The 22,487-nt window shown below is 41.9% G+C and overlaps 1 protein-coding gene across 2 annotated transcripts in view; it reads right to left on the bottom strand.

The window, feature by feature from the left end:
• The window catches only part of TGFBR3 (transforming growth factor beta receptor 3), a 146,721-nt gene that overhangs the window by 120,548 nt on the left and 3,686 nt on the right, over nt 1-22,487 (bottom strand). For both annotated transcript variants that reach the window (XR_013987217.1, XM_081008608.1), the window contains exon 2: nt 5,341-5,517. Coding sequence is in view for 1 of the 2 variants with exons in the window: in XM_081008608.1 (XP_080864734.1) it covers nt 5,341-5,410 (70 nt within the window). In the remaining variant the exon portion in view is untranslated. The remainder of the gene's footprint in view (nt 1-5,340; nt 5,518-22,487) is intronic.

Consider the following 22,487-nt stretch of genomic DNA (forward strand, 5'->3'; position numbering starts at 1 on the left):
CTAGCATCTTGAGCATAGCTCAGAAGCAGATTGTCACCCCCCCCCCCGCTGCCCTTTCATAGGCAGGTAAAAAACTTTTCTATTTCAGCTGACATTTGAAAACCGACTATTTTTGCCATGCCCTATATTGATTTTCACTGTGCTGCTTTCCTGTCATTTGTGGGGGAGCTTTTGGAGTTTGATTTTGATGGTAAGATTTTACTGGTGCCTATTTTTGTTTTTAACCTTGATTCCCCCTTCCTCCCCCCCCCCCAAAAAAAAATTCATAGAGATATGCTGCAATAAATGAATAAAAATGCATACTCTCTTATTTTTGCTAGTTAACAACAAACCATGATTTTTTATCGGAATAACATAATGAAGTACACATTATTTGCACCTGAGCATTTTGCATCTTCAAGTGTATCACTTAGCAGAACTATCAAGGAGAGCAATTACATAGTACAAAGGCTTGTAGCATTTCACAACTCATTTCCTCTCTGGAAATCTCCTCTTGCTTGAGTTTCAGTAGCACTCAAGGAAACCTCAGCAAAAATTTCTTTTTGGCACAAAGTCATACTTCACACAGTATAGGAAGTGGAACAGAAGAACAGCAGCAAAGTAGAAAAGGCAAACCTAAGGATGCGATGCAGAACATCTTTTTTGGCTTGGTGCTCTGGATAGCTTAATAATACACACTGAATACCTAGTTCTACAGAATTCCAAATCCTGAACATACCCCACTGTAGATGTTCTACTGCCCTGTAGTATCATGCTTTTGAGAATTCATCTAGCACAATGTAGTGTCAGATTTAACGAAATGCCCAATTTCCATGTTTACTCAGTGAGCATTCTTATTCATCCTCTGCTGCATCAAAGCCACAGGGGACCAAATCTGCAGGCAAGCTCTGAAAAAACAGAGGAATTTGTCAAGAGCCATTTGCCCAGAATATACCACTAGCAAACCAGAGCGTTACAAAAGCCAAACAAGACATAACTTGCACAATTCTGACACACAGAAACAATACCAACAACCTCAAATTGGGTGGGGGGGGGGAGAAATCTTTAATACACGCTTTAAAAGAGGCCAGTGAAAGAACCATATGAACAGGCAAGCAATATCAGAAAACCATGGGGACTCAGACTTAAGAATCTTCAAATACAGAGGTCTAGCTTCCAAGGAAAACAAACACTTCTCTATATCATTTCTAAACCTCTTTTCCAACTTCTGAGGATACTTAAGGCAGGTGATTACAGATATTAGAAGTTAAAATAATCTTGGTGATGTGGGCAGATTAGCTATAAATGCTGGATTCAATAGCCTGCAGGTTCCTTAGAGTCTGATGGTTATTGTCTTTTATGGATCTGCTTCAAGATACAGGTATAAGATACAGCCAATATGGTGCCCTTCAGATGTTGCTGGACTGCAACTCCCATGAGCACCAATTAGCAGGCCCAATGGTCACTGTAGTCAAACGTTTGGAGGGCATCTTGTTCATTAACTCTGGAGCATGTCTATTGCTGCATTTGATAACCCGATGTACCAAAACTGGTAAAATTTGACCCATTCATTTTATCACCTTTCAACCTCTCTGCGTGTGCTGATTTCTTATATTAAAAATATACCTCTATCTTTACAGCACCCTGCAAAACATTACTATTTCCTAAATAGTAAAGGGGAGATATTGTTTTTGATTGTTACCTTGTTATGTATTTTTATATTGCAAACTGTCCTGTGATCCTTGGATAAAGGGTGGCATGGAAATTTAATAAATAAAAATAATAAAACAAACAAACCTCAAGTCTTTACAAGTTGTTCAAATTAAGTAAGCCATGTAAGATCAGTCACATGCTATTTCTCCCCTCAGGAAAGGAAACAAGTTTGTATCTTTTACTTTCCAATGGAATCTGACTAAATATAATGAAGGAAACAGTGACATAAATTGTTGAGCTTTATTGAACCTGGAAGATGCTCAGCAAGGGGGAGAGAGAGAGAACAAGTGGGTGAACATTTCCTTATCCTCATCAAGTTCCCATGATACAATTAACAATGCTGTTCAAGGGGTTTCTACTATCTTAACTTCTAATTTATTTTGCAAATCCACTCTAGGAAGCCCATGAGGATTTTCCTTCCAGAAAAGCAAATCTAAAAAAAAAGACATCACAGCCGTAAATGGGATGTTTATTTTTATTGTCCATTTCCATGCCAATCGTCACCATGGTGTTGCACGACTTTAGAACTGAGATGCGACACAGTTTCCTTATCAGGACGAAATAACAGAATTGATGAAAGAGGGAAAACAGATTTCAAAAAGGGAAAGCATTACTATCCGTTGTTAAAAGAACTCTGCTATAACAGATATGATTATCTTTCATACACAGACAATTTTAAAAAGAAACAAACCTTATTAGTGTTAGAAGTAAGGAGGACACTATCCCACCGGTTTGGGGGAAACCCACTCTTCAGTATTATTCAGTAACACATAGTAATACTCTTACTATTTAATAATAGTAATACTGTTACTATACAGTATTATCTAATAAGACATGAAGGCTGTTTGGTACCAATCATAATTTGGGGAAATGATGCAACAAGGATGTAAGAACACAAGAGCCTGCTGCATCTGGCGAATGGCTCATCTACTCCAGCATCCTGTTCTCACAGTGGCCAACTAGATATCTGTGGGAAACCCTCAAGCAGACCCCAGCACAAGAGCACTCTCCCCTCCTGTGGTTTCCAGCAACTGGTATTCAGAAGCATTGCTTTCTCTGGGGGTGGAAATAGTGCAGAGCCAGCATGACTGGTAGCACTTAGGGAAACATCAGGAAAACTGGATAAACTGCTGCGTGAATGCAGCCAAAGTCTTAAAGGATGCCACTCTTCAAAGGGGCTCAAAATGGCATACAAGCATGGATTTCCCTTCCCCCTTATCCTCGTAAGAACCACCTTGTAAGGCTATGTTCAAGGTACTGGTGACCTTTGTAAATGAGCTGGGAAACTGAGGACCAAAAACTGTACCAGTTAAATGATTACTCCTCCCCGGCAGCCGAGGTCCACAACCTCCAAGATTGTTTTAGAGAGGGCAAATATTGCAAATACTTTTGGGATGTCTCATGGGAAGCAATTCATAAAAATAATGCTCAAGATATATCCAAGAGGTGAACTTCGTTCCCCCTCCCCAACAACCACTAATTTATTTGTGCTGATGAAATGCAACTTCTGTTTTCCAAAATCATCGAGTAAGATCCTGTCTGAGCCAACTAAATCATTTGTTGATGCAATGGCAAACAGAAAATAATAATTAAGGCTGGAACCCTAGATATGTCTACTCAGAAGTAATCTCCACTGTGTTCAATGGGCTTACATAATGGGACTGCAGCCTAAAAGAACTTTAGTTCAAATCTCACTTTGGTTATGAACTCAGCTAGTAGCATTGGATAAGCCACCAACTTCTCTGAAGTAAGGGATAGCAATGCTGGCTAACGTTTCAAAGTTGCCATAAGGATAACTGAGATGATGTGTGTAAAGTCCTTTGAGCAGTTAAAAATGCTAAGTATTGCTATTAACCATCAATATCCTGCACATCACCTTCAGACACATTTGGCCTACTTTTAAATATTTATCTGTCACCAAATAAGATCATTACAACATCCAGGCATCACGTCGTGTTAACGAATCAAAATAAGCACTGGCTGGACGCCTTCGTTGAAGTTAAACCCTGGAGAAAGTCCCAGAAGGTTTAAACACATTTTTGAAAGAGTATTATTTTCCATGCAATTGATGAAAAAACAAGAGAGAGAAGAGGCCAGCTTGTAATGCACTTTATTGGTCAGACATGTCTTTCCCCGCAGTTGGTCACCATTTCCACAATGAGAACATCTCATATTTAAACGAGACATCCATCCACTGTCCACTGTCTCCCCACTACATCATCTTGGACATCTTGGACACTTCCCCGCTGGACTCTATACTTTTGTGCCAGAACAAAAATCACTTGTGGGCTTCAGAAACAGTTTCAGAACACCATGGATTAGAAATCATATGAACTTACTGCTGGTATGTATTTGAGCCCGCATGCATTTTCATAGTTTTGCTCTAAAACCAAGGTATAGTGTCATGTGTGCAAGCAGGAAAGAGCCTGACCAAAGCCACAGGGCTCTCCCCTGCCTTCGCCCTGTTCCTCCTGTCCAGCTTGGAGAAGGACTTGACTAGCATTTACTTTCAGAGATTCCTGGCTTAACCTTGCATATGAATCAGACATCAGTTTAATGCAAAATCTGCTTACTTGAACAAGTCAGCTTCATGGGCCCAGTTTGCATATGCCATGGTTTATAAACCATGATGTAATTTGATTGTCAAAACCTGGCCCAGCATCTTAACCATGGTTTATTAACCACAAAATCCACACTCAAGAGCCATGGTTTGTTGGTTTATATACCTTGGCTTCCATTAACCTTGCCTTGGTGTTACATGAAATCAGGCCATGGTTGGGAAGTTGATTGCTTTGCAACTGACCAGTGTTTGTTTTAAAGGACACTCTCTGGTTTGCACAGCATAACAAGCCATGATTAATGAAACCTGAAACTAAACACTAGCAAAGTTCTTCAGGCAGCACAGGAAGGGAGGCAGAAGCTCTCAAGCCTGGTGCTTCACTCAGGCTCCTTCCTGTTTGTGCAGATAGCACTAGATCTTGGTTTAGCATTATGTGCAAATGTGGCCAACACAAAGCCAACAAAAAGATGAAAATGTATCAGGACAGCGAAGATTAAAAACTCAAAACCAATTACTTTAAAAACATGAGCAGTTTGGCTGATCTAACACCCATCTAAGGAGAAATGCCTTGGCCTTCCGGTGGCTCACAATCAGGGAGAGGTCAAGGCAGGCGTTTCTCGGAAGGGAGTTCCCAAGCCTAGGCATTACTACAGAGAAAGGTCTCTCTTGTGTCCCAGGCAAACACAACTCAGATGTTGAATGGGATGTGAAAGGGAGTTGCTCCAACAAATCTTAATGAACAGCAAGCACACATGGGCGGAAATGGACCATTCTAAGTACAAAAAAGCAGTTCTGCTGGATCAGACCAAACATCTATATCGTTCTATATCACATTTCCCATGGAAGCCACTAACTGCCCACAGGCAGAATACGAACACGCCCATTCTGTTAAAATGTGCAGTTTTGCTTGTGGTAGTAGACCATAGCAAGGTTCCAAATATTATTTCTTGCAAATGCAGTCACGCCAGGGAACATTTACATTGGTATTGAACTAAATGCCTCCCGGCGATTAAAAAAAATTGCAACCTGCAATTAAATCCAAGTGCTTGCAACATTTGGAAGCCCAAATTGACGCTGAGGCCACTTACCTGCAGAGGCTAAACACCCAATCATCAAAGCAAACACTGGAATCATACAACTTGAAGTCATTCTTGCCATACCAGGGGTCTTCGGATCAACTTTCTTTGTAGTTCTTTGTGCCTGGTGGGCACCCTTCTGGGAAAATGTTACAACTATAGGTGCTTTGATAGAGAGTCTTCAGTTACCTGCAAAGAAAAGTTAAAAAATAATACTTGTAAAAGCATGTCTTACAGAGAAATGACTTTCTACACAATGCTATACACAGAGAAAGCCAGCACCCTTTAAAAAAGAAAAAGAAAGAAAGCCTTTATACTGAGGAACAATGAAAGAAAAAATAGTTATATTGCAGTCACAGGTTTAATTCTCTCCCAGTGTAACCTAAAACCCATCACTTATTTTGCATTCCACTCACTCATTCACTCACTCTATTTGGCTCCAAGCCAGAGCCTCCAATGCAAAATCCCAAGAACCCCCCCCCCTTTTAATTTTTACAAGCACATCTTTCTGGACCTCACTGTTGCGACAGAATACCGTATTTTTTGCTCTATAAGACTCACTTTTTTCCCTCCTAAAAAGTAAGGGGAAATGTGTGTGCGTCTTATGGAGCGAATGCAGGTTGTGCAGCTATCCCAGAAGCCAGAAAAACAAGAGGGATTGCTGCTTTCACTGCGCAGCAATCCCTCTTGCTGTTCTGGCTTCTGAGATTCAGAATATTTTTTTTCTTGTTTTCCTCCTCCAAAAACTAGGTGCGTCTTGTGGTCTGATGCGTCTTATAGAGCGAAAAATACGGTAAATCTGATCATGGGTGGGCAGCCTTTGATCAAAATTTAGCACAATCACTAGAGACCAATTCAAGCAGACTTTGAGCCAACTCCTCCTTACGAACCAAACCATGTCATGGCCCTGACTATACTCACTTTGAAATGATTGTGTGCCAAGAAGCTGCCTAACTTTGCCTACCATCAATGATGGCAGCTGGTGCCTCAAAAATCTTGAGAATCACAAAGGCTATACAGAATTATCGGCTCTTCTCAGGTTTTCATACACACATCCCTCCAATACATTTTACAAGATTTGCCTTAGGGTTTCCACCTCTCAAAATGAGATGAGGCCATTATGAGATAGAGAGGGGCATTATGTTAGGGTGTGAGGAACGCACTTGGGTGTCCTGAAGCTGTTGCTGGGTCTCAGCTCCTATTATAGCCCCAGCTAGCAAAGTCAACAGTCAGGGATTGGCTGCCCATTCAGGTCCGGGCCAAATTCAAGGTGCCAATCCCAGTGCTTAAAGCCCTAAATGACTTAGGCTCCAAACAGCTGTGAGGCCACCTCCTTCTTTTGCTCTTTTGCTGTGGGGGCTCAGCCAGGGCACCTAATGGGGATCTCACAGTCAGATGCAAGGCAGGCTTCTCAGAAGATGATTACACAGCATAGGTTTCCCAAAACTTTATGGGAGGGCAGAAGTTACTCAAAGGTGTGTTTGACAGTGGAACAGACTCCCATGAGAGGTGGTGGACTCTTCTTCCTTCGATGTTGAGATTCCTGCACTGCAGAGGCTAGACGGCTTGGGGGTTTCTTCCAACTCTATAATTCTATGATTCTAGGTCATCAGTAAGTGCCTCAAGGCTCCTTCAGTTCTGAAAATAGGCCTGAAGCCACAATGAAATGGGTCCAGATAACCCTTTTCCTCCAACCATGCCTGAAGCTGACCAGCCACCACTGCCTTGACAATCTTGCCCATCCACCACCCCAAATAGTTTATAAACGTATAGTTCCATATGTGTCTATAATTCATGGACAGTGAATGAGGCTTCCACCCATTGCAATGTTGAAAAGCAATGCAGTTCATAACCAACAGCTAGTCCATATTTTGTTGTTCCAGAGTAAGGTTCCATGTGATTAGAAAGTATCTTGGCAAATTTGTCTACCCTCACGCTAGAGTAAAGGAAGACTGAGAGGCCACCAGATGCCCGGAGGCTGACCACTGTTGTTAACAGAATGCTAAAATGAACAACGTTGGTCTGAGTGTTTCATGTTTTAAACTGTTCCTCCTGCATAGACACACACACATGCGCCAAGATCTCTTTGCATATGGAAAGCGTACAAGTCAGGAAGAAGTGCTTTTAAGCAAGCCTTCTCCCTGACGTGTTAACCGACGCTTCCAGATTCTCTCTCTCCTTCCTACACACTCATACACAAATTAAAACCACAGCACTGCACGTATTCTGCAGAAGAACACTTTGCTGTTGACTTTGGAACAAAATAATGTGTTCTTTACAATCCATTCCAATGTGTAACCGCAGATTTACTGGAAGTTCATCTATGGGTTTCCAAAAGTAAAACATGTGAGCTACATGTGGCCAGATTCTTCTTCTTCTTCTTTGGAAACGTAAAATCCTCTTCCATATAACAAGACTTAAAGTCAATCAACTGACCAAATCAGAACAAATACATGCGCATATAGAAGAAGTTTTAAAGTGCTCTCATAAACTTACAGAGTGGGTTTCTGGAAAACAATTCTAAGCCCCTAATATTAATTGTTGTTTTGGACTGTGCATTTTAAAAAAAGATTACTTTTCCTGCCCAAGATAGTCATTAGGCAATATATTAAGAAAGCTCTGTGATTTATGATACTACTTGTAGGCTCTCTTGTGTCAAGCATTCAGGGCACAAGCCACAAATTGCAATACTCTGTGTGCCTCCTTCACGGGAGGTCCAGAGGGTGGCAACACAAGAACGGACTTTTTCTGCAGTGGCTCCGTTTGTGGAATGCTCTCCTCACGGATGTTCATCTGGCGCCTTCATTATACACCTTTAGGCGCCAGGCAAAAATGTTACTTTTCAACCAGGCCTTTGGACACCTGATACCCTGTTAAATGTGTTGTTAAGGGACATTATTTATTTGTTTTTGCTCTTATTTTTATTATGTATTTTCTATTTTTTATATTGCATTTTTATGTTGTGAACCACCCCAAGATTTGCGGATGAAGGGTGGTACACAAATTTAATAAAGATTAATAATAATAAATTACAAGGAGAGCTGGCAATGACTTTTTAAGGTGTTTATAAGCCCAGAAGATAAGCCTAATTTCTCAAACTATTCAGCAGAATAAAGTTCCAACTCTGTGTGGAATCAACTGCACTTACATTTTAAAGGGATGGACTTAACATGTTATTGACCACTCAGTGCAGGAATGTCTTAATTCTCATCTGAAAACGCACAAGTGTTTCATAGCAGTGATATATCACACTATCAGTAACGTCTCTGTACAAGTGTCACTGAAATTAAAGAATGATGCATGTGATGACCCTATACTGGAATGTAATCGTCCATTATCTCGGCTCAACAAAACTCCCACAAGGCAGAAGGGGAATGTAAATTTAAACTAAAGAGCAAAAGTTGCTATTTTGGAATAATGTTTTAGAAAAGGAAGAAATATATTCAAGTAGGAAAAACATAAGCAATTATCTGCAACGTTACAGTGTATATGTATCTATCTATAGGAGCAAGTATATATTGTTGCTGTTGCTGAATGAGACAGATTCAAATCTCACCAGTCCCCTAAATCACACTCTTATCTGGCTCCTAATCGAGCACTGATTTTCATGTGTCCTCCCCATGCTTCAGCTGGGTTTTTTGGCTTGCTGTAAATAATAATAATAATCAGACGCCTGGCTTTTTACCTAGTTTTTATGCTGTTCAAAAATAAACCACAAAACGTTGGCAGCAAGAACGAAGGAGAGATGAGGCTTTGTGATTGCCACAAGGGCCAACCAATCAGCACTCTGCACAGCCGGCATTTCTGCTGAAAACAGGAAGCATCAGTTGCTCTGTAACTCAATTATATGAGGAAGGCTGTATTCCTTATAAAAGAAAAGGGCAAGTGTGAATCCATAGTGGTCTCACCAGAGTGCAAACTCTATACATCTCTATACCGCCTTACTGGTCCAGTCAGCATCACACTTATAATGAAAGCTATTCTTGCTTGTTTTTAATCCTTGATATTTTTATTTTGTTTTTAGGTATGCTGTAAGTCAACCCAGAGTGGCTGGGAAAACTTTTCAGAGTTTCAAGATGAATGCTGTAGTAGTAGTAGTAATAATAGTAGTAGTAGTAGTAGTAGTAGTAGTAGTAATATTGCAGCATTCATCTTGAAACTCTGAAAAGTCTAAGCTCTGTTTGAACTAAGAGCATTTCCCTCAAATTCAGCATTCATTTTAAGCTCTGCAGTTTAACCACACACACACACACACACACAATAAAAAAATAAAAAGTTGCAAGATGGCAAAAGCCATGGACAATTAACTCCTAGGTCAAAATAGAAAGTTATTTCCTGCACTCTTTGGTTGACATAACTTTTTTAACACATGTGTCTGAGGTTAGTAGTACTATTTATTTATTTAATGCATTTATATTCCACCTTCCTTCTAAGGAGATCATGGTAGCAAAGAGTCGCCCAATTTTATTCTTGCAATAGTTCTGAGATAGGTTAGGCTAAGAGAGTGTGACTTGCCTCAGGCCATACAGCTGGACTCATTATGAGTAGAAATTTCCAGGGTTCCAATTCGACATTCCAACTGCCACAACACAATTCAATAAAGATAGCTGTGTTTGTTACATCAAAATGCAGGCCTTCTAAAGACTATATATCTACGGTGCAATCCAAATAATGACTGCTGCAGGGGAGGGCAAAACAAAACAGCAGGATCATCACAGCATCCACCCGCTGGCAAGGACAGGAGGTGGAAGGACAGACCAATTGCTGCACCAGTCTTCGGTCAGGATTGGGCCCTGTGTATTGGCACTATGGGCAGATTGGAATCCAACAGATCTTGGCTCAGCCACTCCCCGCACCTGGAACACTGTGTTTCAGGGCTTTCTGCAGGTTGGTGTTGTGGTGATTCCACTGGAGCCATTTCCAAATGCCCATCTGTTCACGCCATGGGGAGAGGCGAGCAGATCTGGGTGGAAGGATACATCTGCTCTATCCAAGGCCTCCCCTGGCCAAGTGCCAATGGGGTTTGGACTGCAGTGCCCATGTGGCAAATGGTATCATGGACTAGAGTTCACTTTATCAGATACATGGAATGGTGGGCCTTCATGATGCAAGAAGAAAGAATTGTTGAAATGGCAAAGACACAATTGCCAAAGCAACCTTCACAGTTCCTTGAATAATGCAAAAATGCCAGCTATCATACATGCTACAGTCCATGAATAAAGCATTTTGAAAGCTTTTAAAACTGACACCCATGACCAGTTGCCCAGACAATGAACAGAAGAGAACCAGGAACCAAGAATCACTTGATACAGACGCGCTAAACAGGACACCCTGAATAGGAAAATTGTAGCCGTTGGTTAGATCACTCTTTCCTTAAGGTCAGTACATAATCCAGCAATGCTGTTCTTTGTGGTGCGGAGAGCCTGCTGAAGTGGTGGACAAAAAAGAGGTCATGGGAGATAAAGCAACTCCGTCTCTCGGTAGCAAAGGGCACAACCCTGGCAGCAGTTGGCATCAATGGGGCTTTTACTTGTGAATGTGTTTAGGATTATGGCCGAAGTCAGTCTTTTGTTGCACAGGAAAGAGAGGGCGCTGGAGGGTTACATAGCTCTCATAAAGAAGGTCTGCCAACCCCATCTCCGACCTGTTCACATGCCACAACATTTCTACAAGCGGACCCGTTCACAGTCCCCAGTGATTTCCTCCCTCTCATCAAACCTAAAGAGTCTGCAATATAGCGTGGTCAACAAAAAACCCCACAAAAATTAAGATGTAAAAGTAAGATGTCAGTATCTCAATCCAGTACATATTACCTGACATCCAGCGGCATGGACTACAACGGCACCTTGTATTTATGTGTACTATATATTAAAGGAATCCGCTATAAGACAAGCGTTCAGTTTCTCCAGTTCCCTGTATTCTCAAGATAAAGTTGTATGATGCTGAAAATCTCATCTTTTGTCTATAGCCAGAAAAAGTGAAAAATGGTGAGAGACCGGTCTGCACCAAGTGCTGTCTTACATTAAAAACTTGCAGAAAGGCAGTCTTTCTACCTTCTGAATGTCATCAAGCTCCAACCAACGTGAATATTATATTCTGTTCTCGTAAACGAAGTCCCTCAAGCCTTCACAGTTTCCTTCCTCTAGTGATTATGGCTACTTGTTCCTATTCCTCCAACTGTTCTAAAACAAAAAAGAACAATAAATATACTTCAGATTACACACTGACCGGACAACCTTTTTTGTCATTTCTAACAGGAACTGGGCATAACTGTCCTACTGGGTCCTTCATTCTCCGCTTTCTGTGCCGTTTCCCAAATGTCACCATCTGTTTCTCGTATTATCTCCTTCCCGTCCCACTTATTTCCCTGCTTTGCTTTCCACCTATTTGCATTCTATCATCTTCTCAGTCTAACTTTTTCTCTGCGGCATGAAAAACAGCTTCCTATTCCTGATCTCCTTATCACAGCAAAGTTCCTAAGGCTCGCTTCCTGTCAGTGTTCATGACCTCCAGCCTCGACTGAGAAAATATCCAGCACAACGCAAGGCTCTTCCCATTCTGCCAGCATTCAATGACAAGCTAAACCAGGGGTAGGCAACTGTGGACCCTCCAGATATTGTTGGACTACAACTTCCATCATCCCTGGTCATTGGCCATGCTAGTTGGGGCTGATGGGAATTGCAGTCCAACTACGTGTGGAGGATCACAGTAGGCCGCCTCTGAGCTTAATTACTTCAAAGCAAACCCTTCCTCTTAGAAGTCACTCTGCTGAACTCATTGACATTACTTAAGTGACATTGTTGACTCATGGCCCTCTAATGCCTTTCTATTTAAAAAAAAATAGAATCAGCTTTTCAGCAAAGTGAAGTAGCTGCTTCATACAGAGATTCTGACATGGTTTCTTGCCTCCAAAGTGATGCCAATCCAAACGCCTTCCAGCATCCCTGACCATTGGCCATCTGGAAGGCATCCAGACCTATGGCCTTGTTCAGATGACCAGCAGGGTACACTGTATGTGTGGAAGAGGTGGAGGAGATGAATCACAGGGGCAGACCCCACCCCTGGCCTCTGAACTGAGCCAATACGCATGGGAGGCCTTAGTTTTTGCAGGGTTCTTGTGCATATACAATTGTACATGTACAAATTCTGCTCAGAGCTTCAGATGGTTGCATGGAGGGCAGGGGCAGAAGAATGCAAAGAAAGCACTGCTGGCTCAAACCAAGGACCTATCTATCTAATCCAGCATCCTATTTCCCAAAATGGCCAGGGTTATGGGAAACCCTCCAAAAGGGGACAGGAGAGCTAGACCTTTCTCCCACTTTTCTAAATGGCAGGGCGGCACCGCCATTAGTATTTCCTCTTGCCTTTAGAAATAAGGCATTCAGAAGTCATGTTTAGATGGCAAGCAGGAGCCACTCTGGGGTGGGGGGATCGGATTACACCAACAGGCCCCTGCCTTGGCACCACGCATTCAGTCCAACTTCAGATCCTATGCTTGTATAAAGACCCAACAGCTAAGGCGAGTTCCTGCTAAAAGGGGAAAAGAAAGTTGTTCAGTGTTTTATCTAAAGCAGGGGTGGCTAATGTGTGTCCTTCCACATGTGGTTGAACTACAACTCCCATCAGACACAGTAAGCATGGCCAATGGTCAGAGATTATGAGAGCTGAGGTCCAGCAAAGTTCTCAAGTGTATTTATTGTTCCAATGACCTTAGAAACTTTTTAAGTTCATGTGCAGAATGCAAATGTTTAGTTGTTTAAAATGTAAAAATGACTATGGAAGGCATTATGGAAGGAATTGCTTAGCTTTTGATCCTAGTGTACATCTCCTCTTCCCTACAGTGCTTTAGATTTAGAAACAAGTTTTAGATCCCGCAGCATCTGACCTATTTGCAAAATTCTTAAAACAGAGAGCCAAATAAAAAATGCAGCACAGTGTGTTTAGGAAAGTTAAGCTTCCGATACACATTCTTGCCATGGGTATCTGATCTGAAAAGTGTTGTCCTGCAGGCCCTATTTTTCACAGATGATGAGATAATCACTGAATGCCAGAGCCAGCATCCAATCCAGTTCCAGCACTCACCTGGGAAATTTAATCCAGATTATCTTCAGAATGTGATTTGCCTACTCCAAACTGGGATTGCATCTGGCATGCCAATTAGACACTCTTAGTTATTTCAAAATACAATTATTACTGGGAATGCAGACATGTGAATCACCTTTAAAGTAAAAGCTATTTTCCCCCAAAGAGAAACTATTAAAATTCAAAAGCTATTTTGCAGGGCTGGCCCTACCATTGGGCATAGTAATGTACTTGCTTCAGACAGCTGTTTTGGGGTGTCATGAAAGGGCAGCAAATTATTAATTACTTACTTTATTGTTTTATTTTTGCTCTCAGGGATGGGGAGAGGTACAGTACTTTTGGGATTTTCTGCCTCAGGCGCAAAATAGCCTGAGCAATCTTGCTATTTTGACTTTTCTTTGCAAAGTGTGTTTGATCATATGCGTAAGGGAGTTCCCCATGGGAAAGTCCCTCACACATCCAAAATCTCCTGGGTGGGCTGCATGTGGTACTTTGAAGTCCCAACTTCAGAATTTTAAAGTGCTCAATCACCTGCTGTTACTGTGATATCAGGTGACTAACAAATGGGAAACCCTCCCCACTTGTGAAGTTTGGCTTGCAAGTCTAGATCCTGATGAGGATCAGGCCCAAAGAGCCAAACAGATTCCCCACCCCTATACAGTGGTACCTCGCAAGACGAAAAACGCGCAAGACGAAAAGAGTTTTCCGTTTTTTGAGTCGTTCCACAAGACGAATTTCCCTATGGGCTTGCTTCGCAAGACAAAACGTCTTGCGAGTTCTTGCGAGTTTGTTTCCTTTTTCTTAAAGCCGCTAAGCCGCTAATAGCCGTGCTTCTCAAGACGAAAAAAACGCAAGACGAAGAGACTCGCGGAACGGATTAATTTCGTCTTGCAAGGCACCACTGTAATAGGGAAATAAAACAACAACATTTTCAAATATTACTGGAAGATTCTCAGGGAGTAATAATAATCAGCCCATGAGCCTTATTACTCAAAACATAAACAGATTCATAAGCTCTTGGAGGAAAGACTGAACTTTGGCTTTACAAAAGCATTTCACTTTTAGGGAGCTAAAATAGGTTTTTGGTTTTGCCCGATGAGTTGCTCTGACGTCTAAGAATTACTGACATGTTGCTGCTGCGCATATCTGGACATTTCTACAAATCTCGGCTAAAGGCTACGGGAATTGGAGAAATGCCAAGATTAGATGTGTTATGTCACTCACAGTTGTGCCCCCTCCCACGTGACTCTCGTAACTTTTTTGCTCTTTTCTTTTGCTTAATGTATTACTATGTGCTCCATCAAATTACAGGAAGCCACAAAATATACATAATCACATCCTGAAGAGGAAAGCAGCTTTCACTTTTTACTGCCTGCAAACAGCCACCAAATCCATCTTGTTCTCTAACACACACTTTGAATCTAATTTGACAAACCATCCCAAGGACAGTTTAACAAAAGTCTATTTGAAAGCAATATATGGAGGGCAGAGCACATGATCTCCAAGCACACCTGAATTTACCTGTTAACATGTGAGGAAGGGCCATAGTTCAGTGCTAGAAAACACATTTAGCATGCAAAAGGCCCCACGTTCAATCTCTGGGGTCTCCAGTTAGAGCTAGGAAACACCCCAGTCCGCTTCCAATCGGTGTAGTCAATAATGAGCAAGATTGGCCAATAATATGGTTCAATATAAGGCAGCATCCTAGGTTCCTAAGGTTGTCAGGTGGTAGAGCTGGGAGCAGGCCTGCCCCAACCATGAGGCAGGATGAAGCCGCTGCCTCAGGCAGTGGAAGTCCCCGATGCGGCACCCCAATGAGCACTGCTACCTGCCCTGTTGCCTCCACGGCTGGCAGAGAAGTGGTGCCGGCATCAGCACTAATTTCCCATGAGATCTCAGCAAAATCTCGCAAGATCTTGTGGTGGACACAAGAACTTGCTGGGAATCGGCACCAGCAGTGGAAGCGGCAGGGAAGGGAAGGGTGACATTTCCCGGTTTCACCTCAAGCGGCAAAAACAGGATGAACCACCCCTGGCTGGGAAAGACTTCTACCTGAGACCCTAGAGATGCCCCAGTCACCTGGTGAGCTAACAGGAATATTCAACTTTTTTCAACCTGAGACTGACCTTTAATCCAAACATTAGAGGAATGAGTTTGGTGTTAAAGTCACTGGTTTGATTCGCTTCGGGTCAGGTAGCAAGTCCTAACCTTCTGGTTGAAGAAGAGAGAGCTCGAAGGCCAGACTATAATGCAAACTTCATGTGTAGCTAGGGCATTTCAAAATGCTAGGAGGAACATCCGCTTTCCCTCCCTCATTTGCTATTCTTCCAACACATTACATAGCCATCCTTACATAAGGGGTCAGGGATGGTTTTGCTGTTGGGAGAAAGCATGACTCATGTTCTTAGCTGTGGATCTGGTACATCAATACCTTCTGTACCCACTCTCTCAGTAGCCCTGCCCTTACAGAATCTGCTCAGCAATTGCCCACACCCCCCAGCTTGCCCCTCAAAGGCTGTGCAAGGAGTATGAGACAGCCTGTCACAGATGTGCTGTCAGGTTTGGTGCAAACAGATGCAAACTAGTAGTCATTATCTCCAACTTAAATGGAACATACCATTAAATATTTAAATAAATATGTAGGCTTGGCGCAAGCCGCCCCACTATTGCGTGAAAGGGTGGCTAGAAGAGAAACTGGGTTGCACACAACTAAGTGCTACCCAGAACAGATCTATTGAAATTAATTGCCCTAACTTAGTAGTGTTAATTCATTTTAATGTTTTATACAATGCAATAAGAAGAATGATACACACACACATCCCTCTACCCTTTGTTTCCTATTTCGCTGAAGCAACTTGAAGTTTTGTCTAAAAATCATGAACAGAAAAAGGTTCACATTATTTCCAACTACACCTGCCTTCTACAAATTGCACTACCCTTTTATTTGATTTGGCTCAGAACATGACTGTACACACCTAAATTCGTTAATCACCCAACCCCAGATATATTCAGAATATAAGAATACACAGCAAAGGATCTGGATATCCATCACCTTGTGAATAACAAAATCAGCAAAGTCATAGAAGTGGGATAGTTTACTTCTTTTTCTTCCCAGGGTGAAAAGGTCCTTTCTAAGGCACTGCCTCATAACGGTTGATGTAATTAGCTTTCAGAGATAATAAAAGCTCCTAAGATTGTTTAAATAAAGCTTCACTGGGAAACTCCCTATCAGAAAACAAACCATTTTAATCTCTACCAGATTGAAATCAGAAAGGAGGCCAGGTTGCTATAGGAATAAAAAGGCAGTAGTGCAAAGGCTCACACAAAGGAAGTTCACAGATGAGGATGAGACATGTGAATTGGATTGGGCTTTTTTTTTTTTTTTTTTTGCAACTTGAATTGGTTTTGAACGTGAGCATTGACAAGATGTGCTGAATGTTAGCATTTGCAAAACACACAAATGTTAGAGGTTTGTTTATGGAACAGAAACATAGTCCTTTCATGCCTGTAACAAATAAAACTGCACTTTATTTCTGTGATTAAGAAGAAGACGCTCAACAATAAGATCAAGCGAACCAACTTTCAATAAAGGTTATAACCCAGACGCTAAATGCACATAAGTGTATTAGGAAACTTCTCCCACACATGTGGAAAAGCCTTTTAAGCACAACACCTCTAAAACAATGAGTCAAAAGGTGCTTCCTCTGCATAGAAGTCCCTCCTCCCTCTAACTATGCTCTGAGCTAATCATTTACAAGCCTGGAAGTGAAACAGGCACTTTGACAGCAAGAAAAGGAAAAGGAGGAGGATGCTTTTATCAAAGGTCGCCCAGAAAGAGGGTTGAAAGGTCTTGCCATCCAAGAAAGAAGGGGAATCCCAAGACAGGAGCTGAAGACCTTCTAGAATCTCTGCATGAGCACGTCTTTAACTAAAACTTGCCACGGAACTTACAGACCCTCCAAGTGCCCCTATTTTCCAGGGACAGTCCTGGATTTACAGAAGCCATCTAGGTTTCTGATTTGATCCTGGAATGTCCCACTTTTCCTTGGGACATCCCTATTTTCATCAGAGAAATGTTGGAGAGTATGGAGTTATGTGACCCCCCTGAGCCAAGAAGATAAGTAACTATACAACCTTTTAGAAGACATCTGAAGGAAGCCCTGTATATGGAAGTTTGTTTATGTTTCATGTTTTATTATGTTTTTATATACTGTATGTTGAAAGCTTGTTGTTGCTGCTGTTATTCTACAAAATATAAGCGAATCAGAATGAAAGAAAAGGGCACTTGGAGCCTCAGAACTAAAATATTAGTATGAGGAAGTAGCTTTCTTTTTTGCCTTGCAGGTCCAGTGAGAAGGGCCAACCAAGTCGGATCTTCATCATCTGCATCAGCATTCAGAGTTAACCGCAGCACCTAAGATCTAAACCAACTAGCACAGAAGAAGCCAACATGGTGCCCTTTAAATGTTGTGGATTACATCTCTCATCATTCATTAACTTGCATGGCCAATAGCAAAATTATCTGGAGGACACTATGCTGGATACCCCTGAACTAGCAAGTTGGCTGCTGTTAGTGCTTTCCCCTGATGGCTTAACCATCAGCTTAAATCAGCGCAAGGTGGTGGGTGAGTCCAGAGGTGATAGTGTGTGTGGGGGGGGGAATTAATGTTATTTCTACCTTCGTACAATACACTAATTTCTATATGCAGTCACACACCCTTCTCTATCCTCAATCTAGGAAAGTGAGATGCACTATCAGACTTTAAGGGCACATTCCAGCCAGGCAAACATACTTGAGTACAAAGCAAGGCTAGAGGAGGGTGTGGCCTGGGAAGAATTGCTAGGTTCCAGTTAAGAGAGGATTCCTGAGGTACCCCATCCCTGTATTACATGGATACTCCCATAGGCAAGCTGTGTCCTCTCCTCTCAGCTGCTCTGTATGTGTCCTAAAGGTCCTATAGATCTCTGGACACAGATCTTGAATATGTGAACTTTGCCTTCATGGTGATTCACTTTTCTCCATCTAACCACCACCCCAACAGCCACTGGCTTCAATGGGAAAAGCATTTGCAGTATCAAGCCTTCACTAAATCTACACAGCTGCGATGAAATCAGCCAAAGTAAACTAATAGCCAAAACCTCCTCTGTCGTGACTTAACAATGAGGCACAGCCTCTCAGAAATGAAATTTTTAAAAGAAAGGAAGAAAGAAAACTAGCTTTATGCAGATCATGACCTTCAGATAAGCTATTCTCTTGCAATCTAAACAGGTCTCCTTCAAGGTCTGGTATAGCAAATTTAATCTCAAATTCTTATCACTAAACCATCCTTGCATGCAGAAACTGAGAAACTGGTCCGGGCCATCTGCTTAAGCTTTAGTTCAATGCTTCCGATTGAAAATGACGTTTATCAGAGTGAAAACCTTTTGCCTTTGAAAAAATACATATGCTGTTGAGATGAAGTGTTCCCACAATGTATATGAAGAACTGCAACTGGCATTAATCTACGTATAGTTGAAGGTTAGGGTTTTTTTGCTTATACCGCAAAAAGTTCAGCACAATAACCTTCTAAATGATGAATAAGGGACTTTGCGTACAGCTACACTAGGAGGATACGCACTGCTTTCGGCTGCAATGCATAGATTTTAAAACTTGATGCTCCCAAGGAGAAAATAACGGCATTTTTGATGGAAAGAGACCAAGAAACTGATCCAAAGGTAATCCCCAAAGTGCCTTCAGCATTGTGCTGCTTTTCAGTCCAGTGAAGCTATAAAAGAGCTAATTGCACGTAAGTCATCATACCATTGAATGATGGCCACTACAGAGGCACTATGGTAGGGAGGCAAATGTTTTTCCAATCTGTGGTCCCCATAGGTGGTAGGCCATATTCAAGCCCACACAGACACACACGCATTAACCCACAATGATCTGAAGCCACACATATAAACCCACTCAACAACTCCAAGGGAAAAGCTGCTACTTGAAACACATTTCACATAGGCCAGAATACCCAATTTAGCGACAATGACACTCTCCTTGTCTCCTCGCACAATCATGCCTTTGCACTGCCCACCAACCATGCATTTTGGACTGCTAGATGTTTTCACAATCCCCCCCCCCCCCATTCTTGCAAAGGGATGCTGCCCTTGGCACACAACACACACACACACTTTTTATTCTTTTGCAAACTCTCATACACATGCAGCTGTTTTTAAAGAAGTGAAGAAGCAGTGCAAGGCTGCCTCTCTAAACGTTGCTCTGTCATTCAAGGACAGTTTTTTCCCTAAGCCAAGAGTGAAACTGATCAGACTAGAATCTCGTTGCCATTCAGTCTTCTCAGTTTCAACAGCCCCTTGACTTGCCAGGCTAGAAGAATCAACTGCAATTAGGATAGGAATGCACAAGCATTTCTTCCCACAGTGACTCTGTTCCCTCCCATTCCATTTCTACAGATATCAAGCTACAAGTACTGGATCAGCGCTAGTGTCATTGTACAAAATTAAGGGGGAAGCTGTTCCCAGTGCTCTTCAGAAATACAGTAACTGCCTGCCTGTACCCAGAACCCTCACCATATTGGGGGGAGGGGAAGTTCCCTGAATTAATGTGCAATAGATCTATACTATTTCAAATCTCTAGGGAATCAGTCCTCAAACTGCCTTGCTAGCACATTTTAAAAGTGTAGACCAGGTTTGGTATGTCTGTGGTCCTCCACATATTAAACTACATATCCCATTTTTTCTTACCATTGACCATATTGGCTGTAAGCTGGTGTCCATAACATCTGGAGAACAACAAAGTTCTTCACCCCTGGCCTACTCTGACTGCCAGGGGCTTCCTAGGTTTCAGACAAAGATGTTTCTCGGCACCTGTTACCTAAGAAACTTTAAACTGGAGGTTCTCAGGATGAAGCCCGAGCTCTTACGCATGCAAAATATGTGATCTACAACTGTGTTGTACCCCTCCCATTCTAATAACAGAGAATAATAAATAAATAATCAAAGAGAACAACAATCATTGTCGAAGTGGATCACAAAAACTATGTTTTCTAGAACATCAGTATTTTATAGTCAAAACAACAGCCAAGAAAGGGTAGGAGGTCAGGATAGATCTACATGACAAATGATTACTAGTGACACATACCAACATTTAAAGTCAACATCATGTCAGTTCAATAACACTTGATGAACAGAACTGTGGCATTTGGAGATTATTGTCCTTTTTTAGTAAGCACCATTTGTAGTTTTCAAGATTTACAACACTAGTTAAAATTGTGTGGAATTTTTAACTACATTCAGCAGGGTCTTGAGAGTCTATCACAGAAATCTGGTGCAAAATGTGCTGGCTTTATTACTAGGCACAGACATAAAACATGTTCTGAAAGGAAGAGGTGAGCTACTCTTGGAAGTTGGAGAGACAAAAGCTCCCTGTGGCCCACTACACTCTATGGCTGGATCATGCTGAAGTCAAATCAACCCCTCCCAGCTGATAAGGTTGTGTGCAACTTGTAACTAGTGTTTATTATGAGTGCAAGGAATTAACTCTCATTCTACAACTCTTAGATAATCGGAGTTGTAGTCCAACAACATCTAGCAGGCACCAGATTGAGGAAGGCTGGGAACAGACAATGCTAGGCTAGATTGGGAAATAGTCTGATCTGGTGAAAAGCAGCTTTCTATGTTTCCAATCACAACTTAGCTTTTCCAGGTGTCAAGACCTTTGTTGAACTATATCAAAAATATTTGAATAGAGATCTCATTACCCCTCTGGTTACTTGATTAAAAGCAATTTCATAATAGGTTGCTAGGTTGATTTTCAGAATCAAAGCAGAGTGAAAATAATTGCTTTAACATAATAGATTCAGCACTCCTACCTTGCTCTTCTATCAAGGCATCCAGAGCCACAATCCTGTACTTAACTATTTTTTTTTAATGAGTTTGCTGCCTTTATTTAGTTCCCTGCCCCCCAATAACACTTGATACCTATTAGATAATATGCAGTAGATATAGTAATAAGCTCACAGTGTTAGCTGTTCTTTACATCTTTTTAAATGTTTAAAAACTCTAACATTTTAATTGCAAAAAATATCTATGGGAAAACAATAGTATTTATTTTGGCTAGCTCCCATTTAACGTGTCCGTTGCCAGGCATTCAGTTCCTTGCTGTGGCAAAGATTGCTTCTGTTCCACGATTATGGTGCCTCAGTCTTAAAGCAGCCGAGAAATTAAAGCCAATAAATGGCTGGCTTACAGTGCAATCCTATGCATGTATGCTCAGAAGCAAACCCTTTTGTGTTTAATGGTGCTTACACAAAAGAAAGTAGGTATAGGTTTATAGCCTTACAGCCCTTGCAAAACAGAAAGTTGTAGCAAAGGATTTTCATCTTTGAACTTGCATTCCCCAGTTGGTCACTAGAGCACAAGGATAGTGACCTTTAGGGCATGCTGCAAAGTTTATCTTTTCTCCCAGGCTTTCTCTGGGAAAAATGGACTCTCTCTCAATCCCAAACTGCACAACTGCGTGCTTTTTAAGAAGCAGATTTGCCACAATCCCATCTAAGCTCTGGGGTAGAGGCTCAATTTTAACATCAAACAGGATGTAGTGGTGAGCCCCCCCCCCCCCATGTTAAATTCCCTGCTCGCGGGCCATGTTGGCTGGGCTGATGGGAGCTGGGGCTCAACAACAAACATCTGGAGGACACAAAGTTTCAGAAGGCTCCCTAATGTGCAGGTAGAGGTCTTTGCCACTACCTACCTGGTTATTACAATAATTATTTTAACTGGAGAGGCCAGGGACCGAATGTTAAACCTTCTTTATGCACAAAGCCAAAGTCAGGATGCAACCCAGGTCAGACCTCAACCCCAAATGCCTCCTCCATTGATAAGCAAGGAAGCAGGACCCTCTAGAATGTCTCCATACCACCAATGATCCTGAGGAACCATTGGACCTGGACATCCTTACTCCAGACTTAAGACCTCCCCACCAGCTGCTTGGGTTCCTGGCCTGCTCTCAGACCTCCCCTGTGGCCACAAGAGCAGATGAGATGGTGAGCCATGAAAGAACTTAAGAGTGGCTACCAAAG

The sequence above is a fragment of the Podarcis pityusensis genome (genome assembly GCF_964106645.2).
Source record: "Podarcis pityusensis genome assembly, chromosome: 6".
NCBI classification, from domain to species: domain Eukaryota; kingdom Metazoa; phylum Chordata; class Lepidosauria; order Squamata; family Lacertidae; genus Podarcis; species Podarcis pityusensis.